Source organism: Oreochromis aureus, unplaced genomic scaffold (assembly GCF_013358895.1).
Source record: "Oreochromis aureus strain Israel breed Guangdong unplaced genomic scaffold, ZZ_aureus HiC_scaffold_156, whole genome shotgun sequence".
Taxonomy (NCBI): domain Eukaryota; kingdom Metazoa; phylum Chordata; class Actinopteri; order Cichliformes; family Cichlidae; genus Oreochromis; species Oreochromis aureus.
Window position 1 is genome coordinate 7,911 of NW_024108754.1, and position 22,913 is coordinate 30,823.

General features: G+C 39.6%; 3 protein-coding genes across 3 annotated transcripts; all 3 read left to right on the forward strand.

Moving 5' to 3' along the window:
- The first annotated feature begins 3,101 nt into the window (after nt 1-3,101).
- Nucleotides 3,102-5,693, forward strand: LOC120436767 (sacsin-like). The gene has a single exon (XM_039607643.1). It carries the CDS (start codon nt 3,238-3,240, stop codon nt 5,551-5,553), a length of 2,316 nt encoding a protein of 771 aa, XP_039463577.1. The 5' UTR covers nt 3,102-3,237; the 3' UTR covers nt 5,554-5,693.
- A 1,286-nt stretch (nt 5,694-6,979) lies between these two features.
- Nucleotides 6,980-9,034, forward strand: LOC120436768 (sacsin-like). Its single transcript, XM_039607644.1, has 2 exons — nt 6,980-8,616; nt 8,921-9,034. The coding sequence occupies exons 1-2, from the start codon at nt 7,120-7,122 to the stop codon at nt 9,032-9,034; spliced, it is 1,611 nt and encodes a 536-aa protein (XP_039463578.1). The 5' UTR covers nt 6,980-7,119.
- A 976-nt stretch (nt 9,035-10,010) lies between these two features.
- On the forward strand, nt 10,011-14,633 carry LOC120436766 (sacsin-like). Its single transcript, XM_039607642.1, has one exon. The coding sequence runs from the start codon at nt 10,202-10,204 to the stop codon at nt 13,754-13,756; it is 3,555 nt and encodes a 1,184-aa protein (XP_039463576.1). The 5' UTR covers nt 10,011-10,201; the 3' UTR covers nt 13,757-14,633.
- The last annotated feature ends 8,280 nt before the right edge of the window (nt 14,634-22,913 follow it).

The window sequence follows — 22,913 nt, forward strand, 5'->3', positions numbered from 1 at the left end:
CAATGGCCCAACAAGCACCAACATATTGTCTGCCATTAAAAGGGCTTTAGTGTCATGTGGAGAAAATCTTGTCACTTTACCAGCTAGTGTTGCAAAGGCTATAAATGAGGCCTACCCAAACCCTTCTACCCTAAAACATGTGACTCCAGCATTCCTTAGGGCCATTCTCCACAGGACCGGTGTGGATAACATCACCAAAGATGACAAACTCAGTCTTTTGGAGTACATTTTGGGTGATGAACAATACAAAGAACTTGAGGGTCTTCACCTCCTTCCACTCAGTGATGGCTCTTTCAGATATTTCACATACAGAGAGGAAGACACTGCTTTGATTGACAGCCATGAATTTCAGAGGTAGGGTTTCCATAAATGTATCAATATTTCAAATAAATGTTATATTAATTATGACTAATGTTGTCATCTTATGTTTTATTTGGTTTGATTGCTGTTGCTTTAAATTTTGTTGCATACAGGAAAAACTAAGCACTCTTACTGTCACTACAGAGAATACTGTCACATTTGATTTGTGACTGAATATTTAGAAAGTGGCTGTCAATTTATCAACATCCCAAAAGATCTGATTTACCTTCTGACCCAGTGGTTTGAGTTTTCGTACATTTTTGATTATTCTGTCTTATGTTTGAGTTCACTTGCAATCTATGGTTCCTAGGTTATTTTGTTCACTATGGTTTATTAGATTTCCCCTTGTGTCTTTGCCCTCTGTCTCCCTCTGTGCATCTGTGTTTATTTAGTTGTGTGAGTCCTTGTGTCTTGTTTCCCCTCCTTGTGTTTTATTCCATCATGTGTTATCCTTAGCATTTCCCAGTTTAGTTTTGTATCGCTTATCCATTCAGCAAATAAAGCTGTTTTTTTGTTTTTTTTCGTTTACATCCTGTCTCCGAGAGTTTGCATTTGGGTCCTTTTCCTGCCTGTAAACAGCCAGTTCATGACAGTGAATGTTGTACTACCACCATTAGATGGTAGAAAGATGCACTGGGCTTATCAGATTTCCAAGAATGTTCCTATACCAAATGGCTCCTTACAAAGTTGCTCAACATATGTCATTACTTTTGTTTTTGTTATATTGTCTGTGAAAGTTCTCGATCATCTAGGTCATCATAGTCTAAAGAGCTTGGAAAGAAAAGCATCTGGACTTAAGTTTCTTGAAGACATTTCTGTCAAGGCTGAGCAGCCGGTGTGTTTGAGGTGTGGACCCAAAAGCAGACATGGGAGAGAAGAACTGAAGTTTGACAAAAAACTGGTTGTTTATTTGGGCTGAATACCAAAACAGAAAAGCAAGGCAAGGGCGAAACTAAACTATGGAGGGACACGCAAGCTTGACACAAGAGACAGAGAGGGGGCAAGAAAGGGAGAGGGACACAGAGGAGAGAGAAACAAGGGGAACCTACATAGACAAGGAGATAACACATGACAAACAGAAAAAGACTCATAAACAAGGAGACGTGGACGATAACATAAACTCGACTAAACTTCAACTAAGACGAACTAATAATAACACCAGAACTTAACATTATCTCATAAGTAATCAAAAATACAAAATAACTCAAAATGCTAGGTCACAGACCCAGCACCCTGACAGTTTCACCTCTTATCTTAGAAGCTTCTTCAGTTCTAAGAGAAATTGCTGGAGAGTCTAAGATTTTAAGCCCTATGGGGGTGTCCCCAAGAGGGTCATGGACCCCTTGTTAATAGACAGTTGGTGTCGCAAGCCACTGCCTCTGTTCAAAGATAAATGAGACCTACACAGTCGTTCACAGTGGACATAGATGGCTTCTTTTACTCCTCTTTCAAACCATCTGTCTTCTCGGTCCAAAATGTGAACATTGGTGTAGTGGCGAATTTCTGTGCCAAACCTTGAAAAAATAATTCTTCCACTTCTTAATGTGAGCTATTCAAGTTTATTTTCTGACTTGTACATAGAAACAAATTACAATGTCACGGTCAAAAAACTATTTGCTGCTACAGCACACATTTCCACATCCACTTCCATTCTAACCTGCTACCACACATGCGCCGTACAATGTTCAGCTTAGCCGAAAAAATGTAAACACACTGCATATATTCCCTGATAACATTTTATACAAATCAAACATGTAACATAATAACTGAAACAGTACCAAAAATATTTTTCTATGGATTGGCTCTAACAATTGGCATCCTCGAAGGACTGACCCAAGACTTAGCTTTAAATCTGCAACTGTCTATCTGGCAGCCGTCTGCCATCTATAATCCAGTTTCGAGATCCCTTCTCAGATGCCTTAACGCCCACTTGGCCATTTGACCTCAGTAAATCATATGATAGGGTGGGGCTAGTTTTCACAATGGGTTCACCCAAAACCTTGGCTGGTTGTGACCCAAACCTGTTTTCACACCTTGGCTCGTGTGATTAGGCAGAGGATCAATAGCAGGTCTATGACCCTCTTGCAGACACTCCCATAGGGCTTTACTCGAGAACTGAAGAAGCTTCTCGGATGAGAGGTAAAACATCTTCAAGAAACTTTAAGAAGTTTTCTTTCCAAGCTCTTTAGACTTTTTGTTACATTGCATTAACAAACTTATCTTCTTTTGCAGAATCTTGCTGCCATTCTGCAATCACCTCTTTATCCCACACAATCTCACTCCAGTCTGCAGTACCCATCTAATACAACTAGCCAGAAGAAGCAAGTCAAACTAATTTGATAGAACGCAGTAACCTCAGAATCATTTGCATGTGCCATCTACACATTTTATCACAGCACAGAAATTAAAATCTCTCTTTATTTTATAATCTGTTCTTTAGGTTTCTTCAGGGTCATCAGTATTGATGCATCCCATGTAGCTGAATATACAAGGAGATATTTGCCACCGGACTGGAAACAGACAGGGAAGAACCTTGTTGCATGGGAAAACAGCAACAGTCAGCATCCACCTTTAGATTGGTTTCAAGAATTCTGGAGCTTTCTCAACAGTCATTTTAACGAGTTAAGTCCTTTCACTGACATACCTCTAATACCAGTTAGTCCTCTGTCTCACAGTCAAACTGTATCAGTAGCAAAACTACAGCAGGACACAACTCTGATCTTTCAGAAAAATAAGCATTTGAGTTTGCCAGACCGAATAGCTCAGTTGGTGAACAAAGTTGGTGGCACAGTGGTGAGAGGAAATGAGTGGCTCAAGCATGAAGACCTTGACTCGTACGTGCTGTGCCCATCTCCAAGGAGTGTTTTGAAGGTCTTGATGAATTTAGATTTCCAACATCTCTTGACAGAGCTTACATCTGCCTCTCACACAGCATGCAATGAACTAAAAGATTATCTTTCTTATCTGGATTCTCTCTCAAAAACAGAGAAAGATTTTCTGTTGAAGTTGCCTTTGTTTCAAACCATGAAAGGATTCAGTGTTGCAGCTCAATCGAAACAAGCTGTGCTTCTGATCTCAGGCCTAACAGTACCAACAGAGCTCCCTGTGCCTGATTTCATAATCCAGTGTTCTACTGAGACTGACCGCAGACTGTTACAGATGCTCAAAATTCATCTGTTGGACACCGCCGAAGCAGCCAATGTTCTTGTTGACAGCATAAGGAAAGGCGCTTGTAGCAGTGAAGACACTAAAAAAACAATGACTTGGGTTTTACAGCACGGTAAGGTGCTTTTCTCACAAAACGAATCCCTGAAATGTAGCTGTAAGGACTTGAGCTTCATTGAGGTGAATGGACAGCTGAAAAAAGCCTCTGACTTTTTTGATCCAAGAATTCAGACTTTTAAAGTCATTTTTGAGTCAGACTTCTTTCCACCGCCTTCATACACTCATTCACTGCAGATGCTGGAAAGCTTAACAGAAATCGGATTACTGAATAAAGAGATAGATGTCTCACCTGAACATTTGGTACATGCTGCCACGCTGACTGACAAACTGTGCGTGAACTCACAAACCGAGGCTCTAAGAAGAGCTCAGGTTCTGTTGGGAATGTTGGAAAGTAATGATCTACTGTCAAAGTTTTCTCACAAACAACTTCATTGCCTCAAAATGCTTAAATGGATCCCATGTGAACAACCTGGAAGTGAGAAACAATTCAGTGATAAATCTCAGAAGTATTGTTTGTTTTGCCCAAAAGAAATAAGACATTCTGTGTATAAGGACATTGTTGGACATGTAATGCCTCTAACAGGGAAGCTCAGTGACAGAGTTAGCAACAGACTTGGTCTCAAAGACCTACCACCACCTGAAAAAGTGATTGAGAATCTGTCAGTCTTGAATTCAAAAGCACTGGAAATGGTTAATCCTGACACAGATGTAGACTTCAAAAGACAGCTGCACAGCATTTACAAACACATGCAAGACAATGTCTCTGTATTTGTTACAATGATGAGCAAGGAGACATGTTGGCTATGGACTCACAACCAGTTTGTTGCACCCCAGGATTTGGTTCTTGAATACCCAAATAATCTAGATCTGAGTTCTTACATTGGGAAGGTGCCAAGTGAATTTTTGCCATACAGAACATTGTTCCAGAGGTTTGGCCTGAGAAAAGTACTTTCCAATGAAGACATTTTGGGCATTCTGTACTCCATCCAGCAAACAATTGAAGCAAGACAAGTGCCATTTGCAAGTTCCTCAGAGGTCAAAGTGTCAATAGAAATTCTCAACTGGCTCTGGAAAGAGAAGAAGACCGTTCAGGATGACATCCCAGTGCCAGTCATTGCTGAGGGAGGAAAATTTACCCTTAAACCACGATCAACAGCTCTTTTCTGTGATGTAAGCAAAAATGGACTAAAAGAACTAAACTGCAGAGAAGAGGAAATTTTTGTCATACATGAGGAAATCCCAAAAGCAGCAGCTGAATGGCTGGAAATTCGTTTTCTCAGTACCCACATCCTTGATCCAGAGGAGATAGGAATAGAGCAGTGTGGACAATCTGAACCAATAACAATGAGGATAAAAAACATTCTTAAAGAGTACGATGAAGACAGTGACATCTTCAAAGAGCTCATCCAGAATGCAGAGGATGCTGGGGCAGATGTTTGCAAGTTCTTGGTGGATTTCAGAGTACACAGAGATGCCCCTGAAAGCCTGATTGACCCTGACATGGCTCTTTGTCAGGGACCTTGTCTTTGGGCTTTCAATAATGAGCAGTTTACAGCAGAGGATTGGAAAAATATTGTCAGAGTTGGCTCAGCCTCGAAGGAGAACCAAGTGGAAAAAATTGGAACATTTGGACTTGGATTCAACACTGTGTATCATGTGACAGATGTCCCCTCCATCCTTAGTGGCAACACTCTTCTCATACTTGATCCAAATGTTACTCATCTCACAAAGCATATCAAATATAAGTCAAACCCCGGAATCAAGCTGGATCTCTCTCAAAGAAGAATCTTACGGTGGTTTCCTGGTCAGTTTGGATCATATGAAAACATTTTTGACTGTACTTTTACCCGAAAAAGTCCTCCTGATCCTTATCCAGGGACTCTGATCAAACTACCTTTCCGAAGTGAAGAAGAGGCCTGTCAAATCAGAAATAAGCACAAAAGTGTATCAAAAACACAATATCCTTGATTTTCAACATCACTTTTCTAAGAACTCAAAAACTCTTCTTCTTTTTTTGAAGAACATCATTACATTATCCCTCCAAAATATCCCACACAATGGATCAACTCCACCAAGAGATAATGAAAAGGAAACCATCTTCATTGTGTCCAAAACAACTGTGAGTGCAATGGAGATTCCTGATGACAGCAGTGTGTCCAAGCAACGTCATGCTGAGGAATCACTGATGAAAGTTGAATGCAAATGCAAAGAGGTAATTGACTCCTTCACAGTAATCATTGTGAAAATATCCAGTCAGCAGTCTAATGAAACTGAAGTTCAGTTCTGGCTCCTGTACAACTGCTTTGGGACACACAAATCTTTGAAAATGGCCCTTCACAAAAACAAGCAAGCCAGTTTCTCTTTGCCAATTGGAGGGATTGCTGTGCCTTTGCAAAATGATCCGGAAACTGGAAAATTCACCACATTACAAACAGATCTTGTTGGACAGGCCTTTTGCTTCCTTCCTCTTCCCATTCACACAGGTCTTCCTGTCAATGTAAATGGCACATTTGCTGTTACAAGCAACCGAAAAGCTCTGTGGGAAACTGGAGTGAAAAATGACTGGAACAAAGCTCTCCTTCAGGATCCAGTAGTGACAGCATATGTTACTGTACTCAAGGCGCTAAAGAAAATGTCAGAAGATAAGCAGCTGGTGAGTTACTGTTATTACAACTTTTGGCCTGATAGGGAGAAAGTGACTGAAACTTTCAAGCCTTTAGTGGATGCATTTTACTCAACCATTGTTGATGACTCTGTTGGTCCAGAGCTCTTTAGTGATGGAGAACAATGGTTTTCAGTGAACAATGTCATATTTCTACATGAGAGCATTGGAAACGATGAGGAAATTGGTAATCTTGCAGTTCAAGTTTGCCAGAAATATGTAAAAAGACCCAACCATGTTGTTACACTTCCAATGTGGCTAAGAAATAGTTTCAAACAGGCTGGCCTAGAAAAGGTTTTGCAAAACAGGACATGGAACTGGGAGAAGTTCTACCAAGAAGCAGTGTTCAGTAACCTAACTACAATGGACTCGACGAGTAGAGATACCCTTCTGCTGCATGCTATTGATGTTAATGTTAAAGAAATTGACAATCTGCTGCTTTGCTATCCATGCATACCCACAAAGGGTGGACAGCTGCAATATGTCAGAAAACTTGTAAATCCATCAGGAAAAGTGGCCTGTCTTTTTGAACCAAAAGAGGGACGCTTGCTTGATGGATCCGAAAATGACTTCAGATCTCCAAAAAGGATTCAGCGTTTGTTGGAACTTGGAATGGCAAATGATCATCTCCCATTGGAAGATATCACAGAGAAAGCAGGCACAATTGATAAAACCTGGAGCATTGACAAAAAGAAAGCATTTGTGCACTTGAAGTGCCTTTTTGAACTGATGAAGAATCACATTCATGATAACGACTCCCAGCACTGGAAAACACTCAGGACAACTGCATTTCTTCCAGCATTTTCCCCTGGTGATACAAAAATGGAAGGAAATGTAACAGTTAAAAGGCCCACTGATGTTTTTATTGACAAATGCTCCTTCTCGTTAACATGACACAACCAGTGTTGGATCATACTAATTTAAACATACACAACACTGATCCAGTTCTACAGATTTTAGGAGTTCACAGCACTCCAAAAGTACAGATGGTGCTTCAGCAGTTGCACCAAGTGAGCAAACGAGCCCACTCCACTGACAGTTCCATGCTTTACAAAATTGCATTTGAGTGCTATAAGTTTCTGGATAAGTGGATCTGTTATTCTGGAAACACCACTTACATTGGACACTGGGCATATTCATTTCCATTCATCCTCATTGGCGATACATTTGTGAATGTCGACCATGTAGCTGAGAACGGGCAATTTGAAGCAAAACCTTATCTCCATGTACTTCCAGCTTCCTTCACGAGCTTCAGGAATCTTTGGGAAAGTATAGGTGTTGCAAAGCAATTCACGATTGCTCAGCTTCTAACTGTGTTGCAGGATTTACATGCTCAACATGGAAACAAGCCTCTGTCCAAGAGTGATCTCTCAGTTTGTCTCACAATTTTAAACAAAGGGATATTTGAAGCCAAATTGAAAATCACGGATGACTGTCTGATACCCAATGAGCGTGGAGTTTTGCAACCTGCAAGTGAGCTGTTTTACAATGACAGCCCGTGGATGCCACTCACTTCAGGTGTCACATTGTGTCATGACAATATCCCACGTGTTATGGCTCGCCACCTTGGAATCAAAACAACCAGGCATCATACTTTGGAAAATCACACATTTGATGACCTTTCACCATTAGCTTTTGACTTTGAACAGAAGGAAGAACTCACTGTTCGTATTAAAAACATAATTTCAGCCTATCCATCAAAGAAGGATATCCTTAAAGAGCTCATCCAAAATGCTGATGATGCAGAAGCCACAGAAATTCACTTCATCTGGGACAAAAGACAACATGGAAAAGAAAAAACATTTGGGGAGAAATGGAACAATCTCCAGGGTCCAGCACTTTGTGTGTTCAACAACAAAGTGTTTTCTGATGCTGACATTAAGGGAATTCAACAGCTGGGAGAGGGAGGAAAGCACAACACCCCAGGGAAGATAGGCAAGTACGGAGTTGGATTCAACTCTGTTTACCATCTGACTGACTGTCCTTCGATCCTTACAGGAGACGAAGTACTTTGCATTTCTGACCCCAATCAAAAATACATTGAAAATCATTCAAATAACAAACGATGTGGCATTGGCTATAAACTAGCAGACACTTTCAAAGAAATGTACGTAGATGTCTACAAATCCTTTCTTCCAGACATTTTTTCTCTTAAAGAGGGCACCATGTTCAGATTACCTCTGAGAATGGGTGCAAATGCAAACACCTCCAAAATATCACAGCAAGGAGTCACTGACTACGACATGAAAGAACTGTGCTCTGCCCTGTCTGAAGATCCTGAAGGACTAATTCTCTTTCTGAAAAACATCTGCAAAATCACAGTCCATGAAATCAGTGAAGATTCAAGAGGACTTAAAACCATCTTTGAGGTTGAAAAAAATCTGCCACAGACAAGTCGGGATGAAAAACATGCTTTTGTCAAACATTTACAAAATGCACTGCAATCAGACAAACCAACACCGCACAAGACTTTCTATGAAACTGTGATTTCCACCTCAGATAAAAGACAAACTACATGGATTGTTGCAGAACAGTTTGGCTCCTTCAAAAACAGCAGTGAGTTAAAACTATCCTACAAACTTCCCCAAGCATCATTAGCTACTATTGTAAACAAAAAAGGATCCAGTGTCATGGATTTTAAAGGAGAAGCCTTTTGTTCACTTCCTTTGCCAGGGAAAACTGGACTGCCAGTACATGTCAATGGAAACTTTGAGGTTGATTCTGCCAGGAGAGGCCTTTGGAAAGAAGATGGGAAGAGTAAGAAATCCAACTGGAATGAGATTTTGAAACAGAACGTCATTGCTCCGCTGTATGCAGACCTCCTGCATTACATCAGGCGAATGATCACAGTCAAGAAAGTTTCCCTTGCAAGTACTGAATCATATTTCAGATCAGAATATTTGTGTTTTTGGCCAACTGTGTCCAAGGATGTTTGCCCAGACTGGCATGAAATGATACATGAAGTATACAGATCACTGAAAGAAAAAGGCCTTGATGTAATCCCTGTGATGAAGAGCTCAACACCGAAAATTGCAGATAAAAAAATTGAAGAATACTCATTTGACTGGTGTAATGTCAGTGAAACAGACCCTACTGAGTCACCATATCTGACATTCTCAGGAAATTTCAAGCTGAACAACATTTTGGAAGCTCTTGGAATGAAGCTGGTTCCTTATTCCACAAACATGCAAAGGATTTGGACAAGTTTCAGATCTGCTGGGGTTGAAGTGAAAGAGGTCAGTCCCTCCACTGTGCGGACTTTTCTACAAGCAAAACCTCTCAATGATCCAACCCAAACAGATGAGGATTTACCTTTACCTGTAAGTGCCACTTTGATCAAAGATGAGACAAGATGTTCAGAGCTCTTGAGTTTTTGTTTAAAAGATTTCTCCTCACAAAAGGTCACACAGAATTTACTCAATGGCCTTCCACTTCTTCTCACAAGAGATAAAGTTTTAAGACTCTTCAACTCCCAAACACCCAAGTGGATATCAAGGTATGAAGATCTCTTCTTTGACTGCCAGGCTCAATTTGCAGATTATCAAACCAACATTTGGCACACTGACCTTCTTCAAAGATTAAAACTTGTCAGAAATGTGACTTTGCGCCACTCAGAGAAATATCTGAAAACATTAATTCAGCATCTTCTTTATGACTGTGAAGTTGATCCACACAGTGGTCTTCATGTCCCCAATGAGAAAATATTGAAGTGGCTAAAATTACTTTGGAGGTTCACAATGAATGAAATTAAACTGCCAACATCTAGAGATGATGAGTCCAGTCTTACACTCAGTGATGTAAGGAAACACTTCAGTGACTGCTGCATTTTACCTGTTGTGTGTCCAAGATTGAACAACAAGCACTTCCTGCAAACAATGAAACACATGTCAAGTGTTGTGTTTGCCTCAGCAAAAACACAAAGACATATCAGGCATCCTCTTCAAACTTGGTTTTATGAGGTTTGATCATGTTTTCTTCTCTGAGATGGACCGATGGATATATTCATGTCTACAAGATGAACTTCTTGATGTAGATGATGAAAGCTCAGTGTTGGATCAAGTGTACAAAATTAATCGCTCAGAGTTTTCCCACCTTTCAAATGATGATATGAAGGAGTTTCAGATGTTCCTGCAATCAGGATTATCCAAGTCCAAAGGGAACCAAGAGTATGTGAGAAAACTCAAATCCTTACCAATATTTGAAACAACACATGGTGAACGAGTGAGGATTGATGGACCTAAGAAGGTTTTCATCCTCAAAATCAAATATTCAGTCATATTTGCAGATTTGTTCAACCTACCCCAAAACAGCAGCATCTTTCTCAAACAGAACTCTGAGAACTACATGCTGTCAGAAACGCTCAACATTCAGGTCCTGGATGATTTGGAGTATTTCATGAAGTTCATTCTGCCTGCTGTACACAAACTCACAGAGACACAGATTCTTCACAGCCTCAAACTGTTGCTGTCACTAGATTATTCGTTGAAGGAAAGAAAAATTATCATCTCCTCACTGAAGACAGTGAAACTGATTCGCAGTTCTCAGGGCAGACTGGAGCCTGCATCATACTACTTTGATGAAAGTGTGGAGCTGTACAAACGAATGTTGCCCCACGAGAGATTTGTTCCTGAGAGATTTTGGACTGAGCTGTGTGAAGGAGATGACTACACAACAGAAAAAGCAAAAGAGCTGGTCAGAGAACTTGGAATGAAGCATGTTGTGTCAGCGGACGAGATAATACATTTTGCACACCAGCTTGAATCAGAAGCAAAAGTTAACAGAAGACTCAAAGACATGAAACAGAAATCATCATTACTTTTCAGGGAAGTCTTAAATAACGAATGCAACATCAAAACTAAAAAGCAAAATTTGTTGGAGAGGATTGCCGACATCAAATTCATTTTTCCAGTGATAATTCGAAAAGAACTGTCCAACTACCACCAACCATTTGCTGCTGAAGGAACTACTGTGAAAATTAGAGGCTCTTTGATTGACAAAAATCCAGAGCATCAAGATTTGATTTGGACCTCCATGCCAATTATAGACCTACCAATTATAGACCTACCATTTATGTCACAAGGTCTTCAGAAAATGATAAAAAATGCTGGAGCTCATGAAGAACCACCTCAAAACTGTGTAGCCAGTAACATAAGAAACATCTGTCAGTCACCATGTGAAACTGACCAGCTCATCAAAACACGAGCTAAAGTGTTCAGAAGTTCCTACGCTTACCTGCAAGCAAAAAGATTTGAAGGAAACCAGCTGGCTGGTCTTCCTGTTGTGTTGGTTGAAAAAGACACAAAACTTATGAGGCCTGATGACGTGTGTCTGTCGCTCTCCTATGATCTGGACTTCAGACCATATCTGTACAAGATTACTCCAGAAGATGCAATGTATGCACCGTTCTTTCAGAAAATCGGTGTGAAGAACGAAGCTACTGCAGAGCAATATTGTAATGTTTTGGCAGCAGTTTACGCTGATTCCTGTGATAAACAGAAACTACATTCGAACCAGCTGAGAACTGTGAAACGAGCTGTTGAGCAGTTGTTTAAGTTAATCAAAACTCACGGAAACCAGAAGCTTCTTGAAAATGTGGAGACTCTTTATCTTCCAGCAGTAGATGGTAAATTATACCCATCATCAACACTCTGCTACAACGACACAGTGTTTGAGACCAAAAGGTTGGAAGAAGCGCTGGAGAACAAGTTCCTGCTGCTTGAGAAACTCAGTGAATGTCATTTGGGCAACGACAAGTATGACCATCATCAGCTGTTGCAACTGCTGCCTCAGAAATTTCAGCCAAAGATGCTGTCTGAGTTCACAGAGGAAAGAGTTGTGGAATCAAAAATGCAGCTTTGTGAACTTGGGACTGGCTGTGAATTTAGTGGATGGTTTGATAAACATCTCTCCTCAGGAACCTTTAAATATGGATTAATTTGTCTTATTAGAGAGCAGTTGCAAGGCAAAATAACACAAGAAGCTGCTTCTAACATATGTGAGCAGATTTTTGGCAGTATACAAATTATCTGCTGCAAAATGTTGGAAACAGCTCTCTGGCTCAATAAACAGCCACTTGCTAAAACTGATGAAGAAACTGATGTTTTTGTGGAACGAGGGCACCAAGGATGCACCTTTTACTTAAAGCACAATGATGACATGGCTCACAAAGTAATAAATGAAGTCATTACAACATTGACAAAAGAGATTAATGTTCTTTTAGGGAACAGAATTGCATCGGTTCATCTTCCAGTGCTGGGACAACTCCTCATGTGTAATGATCTGCAAGATATTCGGAAAACTCTGGCTAAAAATCAGATCCGTGACAGTGCTGAAACTGAAAGTTCCTCTTTTAGTCCAGCAGCCCCTGGGACAGAGATTCCAGGAGAATGGCATGATTGTTTGGACATGAATGTCCTCAACAACTTTGAAGAGGGGGAATATGTTGGCTACAGCATTGATGACAAGTACATTTATACAGTTATTGTTGAAGAACTGCCTGGTCACAATGGACGATATTCATGGAGATACAAAGTAGATATTGGAGAAGATGAGCCCATTGAAGTCAGCTGTGTTGATCTGTTTCAGTTTAAACGAGAAAAGAAGGTAAAAACAGAAAGGAGGAAATGCATGGAGCCAGAACCACAGAAGAAGATGCTAAAACCAGAAGAAAACACTTGCATGGAGCTGGAACCACTGGCAGGAGCTGGGCCACATTCTTCTGAACCATCAATAAATTCCTTACCGGCCTCTGTTGAGGAAGCTAAAAGGGAAATTGATAAATGTTTGGCAGAGATCTGGAAGCTTCCTGAGGAGGAGAGGCTCAAAGCCATCAAGAGACTGTACCTCAGGTGGCACCCTGACAAAAACCCGGATTGCCAGTCTCTCACCAATGAGGCATTCAAATATTTACAGAATCGAATTGATGAGCTCAGCAAAGGCAAAGCTGCAGGCTCGACCTTTTCAAGCAGAAATACAAATTTCAGAGGCTTCTATCAACAGTGGAATCAGGAGGCCAGGTATCACAGAAATAGTCGAGAGAGGTTCTCTAGAGGCTATAGAGGTTTCTACAACTTCTGGACCCACAATGAAAATGTCCCAAGGCCAGACAGAGAAGAGGCCAGACGCTGGTGTAGACAGGCTCGCTGTGATCTCAATGCAGCTCACAAAGACACTGGTGGAGAGAGCACAGAGTGGTGTCTGTTTAAGGTCCATCAAGCAGTGGAAAAGTCTCTCATAGCAGCATGCTATAAAAGAAATGGACAACACCCCAACAGCAGCTCAATTTCAGTCACTGCTGCACAAGTTTCCCTCTACAGCCCCCAACTGAGAGATCTGCCTGAGATTGTGAAAAACCTGCAGACACTCGGGGTGGATCCCAAAAGGACTCAATATCCCAACTGCCATCCATATCCCCACATACCGAACGGACAATTCAGATCAGAGAATGAAATGCTGGCACTGAACAAGGCATCTGAGCTCCTTAATAAAATAGAAGCATATGTGAATTAAGGACTCAAGACAGATGGACTATCAATTAGTGTGACTGTGTTTTGACATGTTAAACAGATGATATCTACAATCTAAAGCTGAAATATTATTTAGCATCACAACCAAAATCATTTCAAGTTGTCTAATTTTTCACAGTAATAATCACAGAAAACATTAAATGAAAAATGTTTTTATTTGTGTCAATGCTATTTACTCACTAGAGTGTTTTTATATACATTTAGAAATATTTACTTCAGCTTTCCTGACTTTGAGATATTCAATGTATGGTTTTGTTCTGAAAACAAAAAATCAAATATTCTTGTTGATTAAGTTTGTTGACATCTTTGAGTTGCAGTAGAATCACTGAACCATCTGCTGGAGATCAACATATTCACTGTAACACTGTCATGAAATGAAAAATGTCAAGGTTTCTATGCCAGTACAGTTGTGACTACTTCTTAGAGCACAGTTTAACTACTTCATCTGTAGATATTTTCCTATGTTTTAACAAGTTCTACTACTGTGACCCAAGTATGTATTGTTAAATTTAAATGATTTATGATACTGAGGACCAAAACAATACCGTATGAATTTCCAATAAAAGTTTGTTTTTGCAAAGATTTTTTTAGCATTCAGATGAAACAAAATATTTAATGCAGTATTTGGCATTTGAGGGTTTTTAATATAGTAGTTTTGTTCTGGAAATAAAAATATAAAAGAATTTAATGGAAACTTTTTAAATTTTTATTCAATTTTACTTATAAAATGAAATGATGAAACAGCAATCTCATATTTCAAACACCTTTGTAAACTGATTCCCAGTCTTTCTAATACTTCTATAGTTACTTTTGAAATCTGACTTTCTCTTTTTAATAATCATGTACCCAAGACTTTTGAGAAATAAAGCATACTTACTAAATAATGACAGTGTGTGTGTTTATGATGTGATTTCACAGAATGTTACAGCAAAGATTTACCACTTCTTTTATCTTGTATAAATTGTGGGGATTGTGTCCCCAGAGGTCCAATTCCATGTTTGAGAGGACATGCAGTAAGTCCATATGTTTTGACAGATTTCCTTTTACATCAGGCACACCGTCAGGGATCTGAGCAGAGAATAGCAAATGTGATCACAAAGAGCATATGAACAATAGTTTTCAAGTGTCATTATATCAAACATGTCTTTGCATAAAAGCTGTAAAACTTTATTGCCATAGTGTAAAAAAACCCATAACATTTAAGCCTTAATAAAAATTATATGAAATTTTTTGTATGAAATTATATGAAACAATAATATATATAAAATACACAATTACTTAAAAGGAATCAATAAATACACAAACACTTCAACCAGTGCTTCCTCCAACTGGATGAGTAACGGGAACCACTCACTGTCGGATTTGTGAGTGCTAAAATTATACTGTTACTAGAGCCATCCAGTCGTTCTCTACAAGTGAACATTAAATTTTTTAAGAGTGCTTTTAAAGTCCAAACACCCACAGCTACAAATGTCTGACTGGCACTACCCCTCCAGGTATCCTACAAGGATTCTCATTGCAACATTAAATGCAACATGCAGCTTCTGCATGCTATATTGCAGTGGTAGGGAACGTTAGTCCTCGAGCGCCGGTGTCCTGCAGGTTTTAGATCTCACCCTGGGTCACCACACCTGAATCAAATGATTAGTTCATTACCAGGCCTCTGGAGAACTTCAAGACATGTTGAGGAGCTAATTTAGCCATTTAAATCATCTGTGTTGGATCAAGGACACATCTAAAACCTGCAGGACACCGGCTCTCGAGGCCTGGAGTTCCCTACCCCTGCTATATTGCTTGTAAAATGACCACAAGGGGGCAGTATATAGCAGTGTGCAATACGCTTTAAAAAAAGCCACTTTAACTGGAACTGAACAGAAGCTGAATTTGTGTGCAATAGTATTTGCCTGCACATAGAGGTTACAGCATTGTCTGTATATGTCATCATCATTCATTTGATCAGTAATAAAGTGACCGAGGTATTTCACCTTTTTATGAATCTCAAGGGTATCGTCGGACAGTTTAAACACAGGGAAATTTAGCTGTTTATCCTGCTTGGTTCTACATATCAAGATAGCATTGTAGTTTATATCATATAGCACACCATATTCAGTACAGATATTAAGAAGCTGCTGTAATCCAGCACTACTTGGACTAAAAACAACCAGGTCATCTGCATACGTGAGATGAGTTATCAATGTTTTACCTAACATACATCCAGTGTTAAAGGTTCTCAGCTGTATGGGCAAACCTGGAGGGTAAACTATGGAGACCCAGAAACACCTTTAACAGTTGATGGTAGAGATGGTTTACGATTAAAGATTTTATTTACATATATACTACTCAATATTAAACATCCAACAATTAATGCAATACTTATACCCCTTAAATTAAACCTGAAAGACTGAGTTTTACTCCTAACTTCACTGTATGAAGAAAAATCCACTGTACAAAATGACGGAAAAACAAGGAGTTGGTGTCCACAAATCTATGAACCTAAATTTGTCTCTGAGGTTTATTTGTGGCTTCTCCCTTCATGAGTTGATGGCAGTGATGGAGGGTTCTACAGGGAGTGCAGAATTATTAGGCAAGTTGTATTTTTGAGGAATAATTTTATTATTGAACAACAACCATGTTCTCAATGAACCCAAAAAACTCATTAATATCAAAGCTGAATGTTTTTGGAAGTAGATTTTAGTTTGTTTTAGTTTGAGCTATTTTAGGGGATATCTGTGTGTGCAGGTGACTATTACTGTGCATAATTATTAGGCAACTTAACAAAAACAAATATATACCCATTTCAATTATTTATTTTTACCAGTGAAACCAATATAACATCTCCACATTCACAAATATACATTTCTGACATTCAAAACAAAACAAAAACAAATCAGCGACCAATATAGCCACCTTTCTTTGCAAGGACACTCAAAAGCCTGCCATCCATGGATTCTGTCAGTGTTTTGATCTGTTCACCATCAACATTGCGTGCAGCTACAACAACAGCCTCCCAGACACTGTTCAGAGAGGTGTACTGTTTTCCCTCCTTGTAAATCTCACATTTGATGATGGACCACAGGTTCTCAATGGGGTTCAGATCAGGTGAACAAGGAGGCCATGTCATTAGTTTTTCTTCTTTTATACCCTTTCTTGCCAGCCACGCTGTGGAGTACTTGGACGCGTGTGATGGAGCATTGTCCTGCATGAAAATCATGTTTTTCTTGAAGGATGCAGACTTCTTCCTGTACCACTGCTTGAAGAAGGTGTCTTCCAGAAACTGGCAGTAGGACTGGGAGTTGAGCTTGACTCCATCCTCAACCCGAAAAGGCCCCACAAGCTCATCTTTGATGATACCAGCCCAAACCAGTACTCCACCTCCACCTTGCTGGCGCCTGAGTGGGACTGGAGCTCTCTGCCCTTTACCAATCCAGCCACGGGCCCATCCATCTGGCCCATCAAGACTCACTCTCATTTCATCAGTCCATAAAACCTTAGAAAAATCAGTCTTGAGATATTTCTTGGCCCAGTCTTGACGTTTCAGCTTGTGTGTCTTGTTCAGTGGTGGTCGTCTTTCAGCCTTTCTTACCTTGGCCATGTCTCTGAGTATTGCACACCTTGTGCTTTTGGGCACTCCAGTGATGTTGCAGCTCTGAAATATGGCCAAACTGGTGGCAAGTGGCATCTTGGCAGCTGCACGCTTGACTTTTCTCAGTTCATGGGCAGTTATTTTGCGCCTTGGTTTTTCCACACGCTTCTTGCGACCCTGTTGACTATTTTGAATGAAACGCTTGATTGTTCGATGATCACGCTTCAGAAGCTTTGCAATTTTAAGACTGCTGCATCCCTCTGCAAGATATCTCACTATTTTTGACTTTTCTGAGCCTGTCAAGTCCTTCTTTTGACCCATTTTGCCAAAGGAAAGGAAGTTGCCTAATAATTATGCACACCTAATATAGGGTGTTGATGTCATTAGACCACACCCCTTCTCATTACAGAGATGCACATCACCTAATATGCTTAATTGGTAGTGGGCTTTCGAGTCTATACAGCTTGGAGTAAGACAACATGCATGAAGAGGATGATGTGGACAAAATACTCATTTGCCTAATAATTCTGCACTCCCTGTATTACCACCACAATCCCTATGATGAGGTAGCACTTGACCAAGACTACTTGGTCCAGGGCCTCCTGCTTGGGTTCCTGCCGTTCTACAACAACCACAAGCAGGTTGGTCAATGTGAGTACTGCATCAGGAGTACAAGATGAAGAATGAAAGAAAATACATACAGTATAAATTAGTGGTCAGAATTAATATTTTGGAACTGTATGTAATTGCAGATGGGGATTCAAACCACCAAACTTCCTCATTAGTAGGCATTCTGCTCTACCACCTGAGCTACAGCCACCTCAAAATTACCCCAAATATGTAAAAGCTAGACTATAGCTAAAGGACTTCTGGACTAAATTATATTTACAGATGTTCCTTAACATGTTTTCTTCCCCTTACATATTTATTGTACACATCGAAAATAAATGTTGGCAGAATATAAGATAACATTTCTGAATAAAGTTCAGTAAATCAATACTACAACCTCTGTATAACACATAATTGAAAGCTGAAAAAAATTAACTGAAAAAATTGCTTTTCAGCCTAAAATGCTATTTTGTGTACAGCTTGATTTTAGCTTTACTTTTTTTAATGTAAAGCTGCTTTGCTGCATACAAAATATCTGCTTTTCTATAGCCATCTTGTCTGAGATCTCTAATTTCTCATAATACACAATGTTGCCCATGTCATCATTTTCTCTTACAAATGAAGTAATATCAAGACTATATCTTACAATAATTTTTGAAATACGGCTTCTCTGAATAATTGCACAGATTCAAGACCAAAATTGACTGTGAACTTTTGATTGTCAGTCACTTTTGACTTTTCCCAGTCCAATCTTTTCTAATTTTTCTCAACCAACAACTTATCTGGATAAAGACTAAAACATTCACTCTGCAGCTGAAGGTGGTGCTGAGTAATGGCTACGTGGAGCCTTTCATCTGCTACCACCAGGCAGGGAAAATTTGCAACTGAATATAGATAAAAAAAAAAAAAAGAAAAAGAAAAAAAGATTATATTGAAAAGAAAAATTAATTTGAGTGTTTTAAATCAACATTTCTTTCCCGTTTGCAAGACTTTTGGGGAATTCCATTTATAACTTGGACAAGTTATAAATGTTCAACAAGTAGTAAACATTTTCTTGCCTGGAGCATTCTCAGAAAGTTGATCTTTCCAACAATACATTTTCCATATGAACTGAATTTTTTATTTTTTATTTATTTTATTTTATTTTTGTGGTGGTGGTGGTGGATTGGGGGCTGACTCTCCTGCCTGGATTGCCACTTTGCTACCATTTACATGTTAAAAACAAATATGTGGATCCCACAAACATACACTGTAATATCTGTGAGATCTAGAAGCTGATCCACTGGAAATTATTGTTGAATTAGAAATTGTATAAATGATTGCTCTTGTTTGATATGGTGAACCTATCCAGTCAATCTATGAGGACCTGTGGTTAGCTCCTCCCTGTTGTTCCATGTTTATAGACATTACAGTTGGAATATAGACATACAGCTCAAATAATTGTGTCCCTTCCTCTGACCTTTGAGTCCAACTCCTGTCCATGGTGCTGATCAAAAGCTGGAATGATGATATTATTTCTGCACTTACAGAAATAATAGGGATATGAGATCAAGTGTACTTGACCTAGTATGACGTGGCAGTAAATGTTCAAAAAGTATCTGCACCAGGGTCTGTCATCAAGTTGTACAAGGAGCTGAAAGGACATTCTCATATTAATTTTTCTTACAGTGACTCAACTCATTAAAGTACAGACATGAGTTTCAAAAATAAATACATAAAATATAAATTTAAATAACTCTTTAAAGGCCTGAACCTGGATGGACATTTGGAAGAACTGTCTGTTTTATTCTGCTGTTTAGGAGCAACTGGAATGTCATCAGAATCAAGGTCAGAGTCAGGAAAGACTAAAACTACACCAACAGTCTGAGCAGACCGCTGCTCTACTTGATCACTGTGTTATCCAGCATGGTGCCATCTGAACCCACAGCAGCAGGGGAGGGGTTTTCACTGTCCTACAGGCAGTAGCAGTTTTAGATACGGGCGACACGGGCGGCTGCCCGGGGCGGCATCGTGGTGGGGGGCGGCATCACGGGCATCAGCAAAAAATATATATATATAAAAAAATGCTCGTACTCATGCTGCCCCGACGGCAGCCAGCGCATATTGGGAATGGTACAGGCACCGATCGGTTTTCTATCGCCCATTTGCTGGGAGTAAGGGCGCCCTCCGTTTGCGAGGTGCGCCTGCTGCTTGTCGCACAGGGAGGAGAGGGCGGGGCGGCAGGGGATTCTCTGGCTGGCTGGAGCAGCTTCTAATAACCAACTCGCAAAATAAAACAAAACAACAAACACGAAAGCACCAGACATTATGATACAGACTTATAATTTGCACCGATGTTTTTTCAAAATTCTATACACGAAAAGTGAGCGCGAGAGCCCTCGGTGCGCCTGCTCGCTGCTGAAGTCAAAGTAAACTTTACTGTCATCTCCGCTACATACAGTACAGTATATAGAGAGACGAGACGACGAGGCTCCAGTTACAGCAGTGCAAGTAAACAAACAATAAATATAAGAAGAGTAAGAAAATAAATATACACTTTAGGACCAGGGGTAAGGGGATCAATAACAATTTAAAATTTACAGTTTGATGATTTAAAGTCTCACACACAACCCGTCGAAAGGGGAGGGTGGCCCTGCTGCTTCCAAATAGAGCACATTTCATTTATAATGTTGTAAATCCAAGTCCATTATGTATTCATGATTTGAATCCTGGGTTTTGTGAAATCTCAGAAATGCACCCTAGACAAAGTTAATCTGTGAACTAAGGTGTAGGTGTGTTAGATTATGTTGTGGTGATCCTCGGGTTGAGGGATGGGTGTTCATACTGGAGTGCAAAATTAAAACCAATGGAAGATGGACAAGAAAAGTTCAAAGCCACTGGGTGCTCAGTTTAGAAAAAATAGAAGAGGAGGAGAAATGAGCAAAAGATACAGGTAAGTAGATGTGTCACTGGATAATGGCAGCTCATCCTGAAACAATCAGAATCAGAATACTTTATTAATCTATAAGGAAATAATGTGGGTTACAGTTGCTCCAAGAAGAAATGGTAAAAATAGCAACAGTAACAGACTAAACTCCAAACAATACATTATGTTACAGATTTTAATATTAATTAGTCATTGTCAGTTGTTGATTTGTCCTGTTCTCATTGTATGACGAATAATGATGGCTGTTTGGTAGCCATTTGCATACAACTTATACTCTCTCTCTCTTCATATATGTTTTGTCTGTGTGTGTGTGTGTGGGGGGGGCGTGCCAGAGGGAGTGTTCGCCCAGGGCGCCAAACAGGCTAGGACCGCCACTGCCTACAGGTGAGAAACAAGACATAGTCTTTTTTTTTTTTTACACAGTTATGCAGATTTTTGAGGAGACATGCACTGTTTTATAACCATCCCTCCCCTGCTTACTAACCTACAAGTTTATTACTGTTTTAAATAAACAGTAAGTCATGTTTCCTTTTTCATCACTAGTTTTTGGCTATTTTATATCAATTATGATCGCACTGACTCATCCAATTACGCCCTTTATGGGTCAAACAGGCCACCATAAGAGACATGCAAACGTAGCAAGCAGGTGTACTAGCTTACTTAGAAGCCTACCAATTATTGTCTTGTATATATAAGGATGCAAAGATTGTTCATGTGGGGATTTTACTGCGTTTGTCAGATAAATATCTGTCTTCAAGTACATTTCTTAGGAAGGATGAACAGAGTGAAAGTCGCTGTAAGTCGCATCTGTTTTCCTGCATCATCATCATCTAGCTAGGAGGCAGCTGGATGATGCGGGATGCGGGGCAACTTTCCTCCGAAAGTTTCGTTTCTTCCAGGACATCAGAGGAAATTCAGTCTTGGATCTGCTGCTTCTGTTTCAGTCAGTTTCGTTTCTAACGAGATGACGGAACTCGGAGGAGAAAAAGAAGACCGGGGTTCGTTGCTGTGATTGGACATCAGCAGCCTTTATATACAGCAGACTGATGCAGCATCACTACTTTCCCTGGCACTGATAGGACCCTGCACTGCTATGACTGAGGTACTGTGATTGTATTTATTTGTTTTATTGGCGTATATAGGTAGGTTACTAGCTAAGTAATAACGAAAATCTTAAAAACAGAAATACACGCAAAAATGATTTTGCTATTTTAAACACTGTGATCACAGAATAGAGAAAATCTTTATATGTTAATTTACTAACTTTTAAAAAAATATATTTTTTACACTTTTGTCATATTATATACAGATGATCTTATTTAGATCTGTGTTTAATTATATTTGCTGCTTTGTTGTTGTTTAATTCCAAAGTACAAGCTTTGGAAGCAACAAAGTGAACAAAGAGGGTTCACAAGGACAATTTCAGTGTGCATCATCAACCACAGCCCTCGTACTGTAGCTGTTTAGTCTGTTTGAGAGGTGGGTGAAGTAGCTAAATCATAAGATCATCTAGATTCGGGCTAAGTTACTTAAACACTTGAATTATTGATCGTTTCCTTGTGCAATACACTGTTACTCAGCAAAATGATCAGAACAAAACAAGAAATAAAACCTTGAATGACTCATAGTTCAAAGATTTGTTTCACATTTATATTTTCTGAGGTTTAAAGAGAGCACTATAAACCTAATTTGTAAACTAAGCAAAAGGTTTGCATGTGTTTCTAAATATTACTAATGTTAAACCTTTGCTATCATCACACAATTCATCCGATCCAGAGGAGTACAGTCTCCTTCCCCACATGGGTGTGGTGTACATCACACATTAAAAAGAATAAGCAAACAAAAGCATGCAATACTTGAAACAGAAATCAATCATCCTAATCCACATTCTACAACAATGCTGCGTTTGTAGCTCTGTGCCTTGTGGCCAAACTTCTCCACTTTGGTGGGGAAGACTGGCAGCTGTCCTGAATGTTTTGCTATTAATGTCATTAATCACCTTCCAGCTCATGGGTGCTACCT

Excerpts from the sequence above, each read along its gene's own strand:
- LOC120436767 (XM_039607643.1), top strand. The coding sequence starts at position 3,238 with ATGAATTTAGATTTCCAACATCTCTTGACAGAGCTTACATCTGCCTCT.
- LOC120436768 (XM_039607644.1), top strand. The coding sequence starts at position 7,120 with ATGCTCCTTCTCGTTAACATGACACAACCAGTGTTGGATCATACTAAT. Across the intron at positions 8,617-8,920 it reads GACTTAAAACCATCTTTGAG|GGAAAACTGGACTGCCAGTA; the intron begins GTTGAAAAAAAT and ends TTCCTTTGCCAG.
- LOC120436766 (XM_039607642.1), top strand. The coding sequence starts at position 10,202 with ATGAGGTTTGATCATGTTTTCTTCTCTGAGATGGACCGATGGATATAT.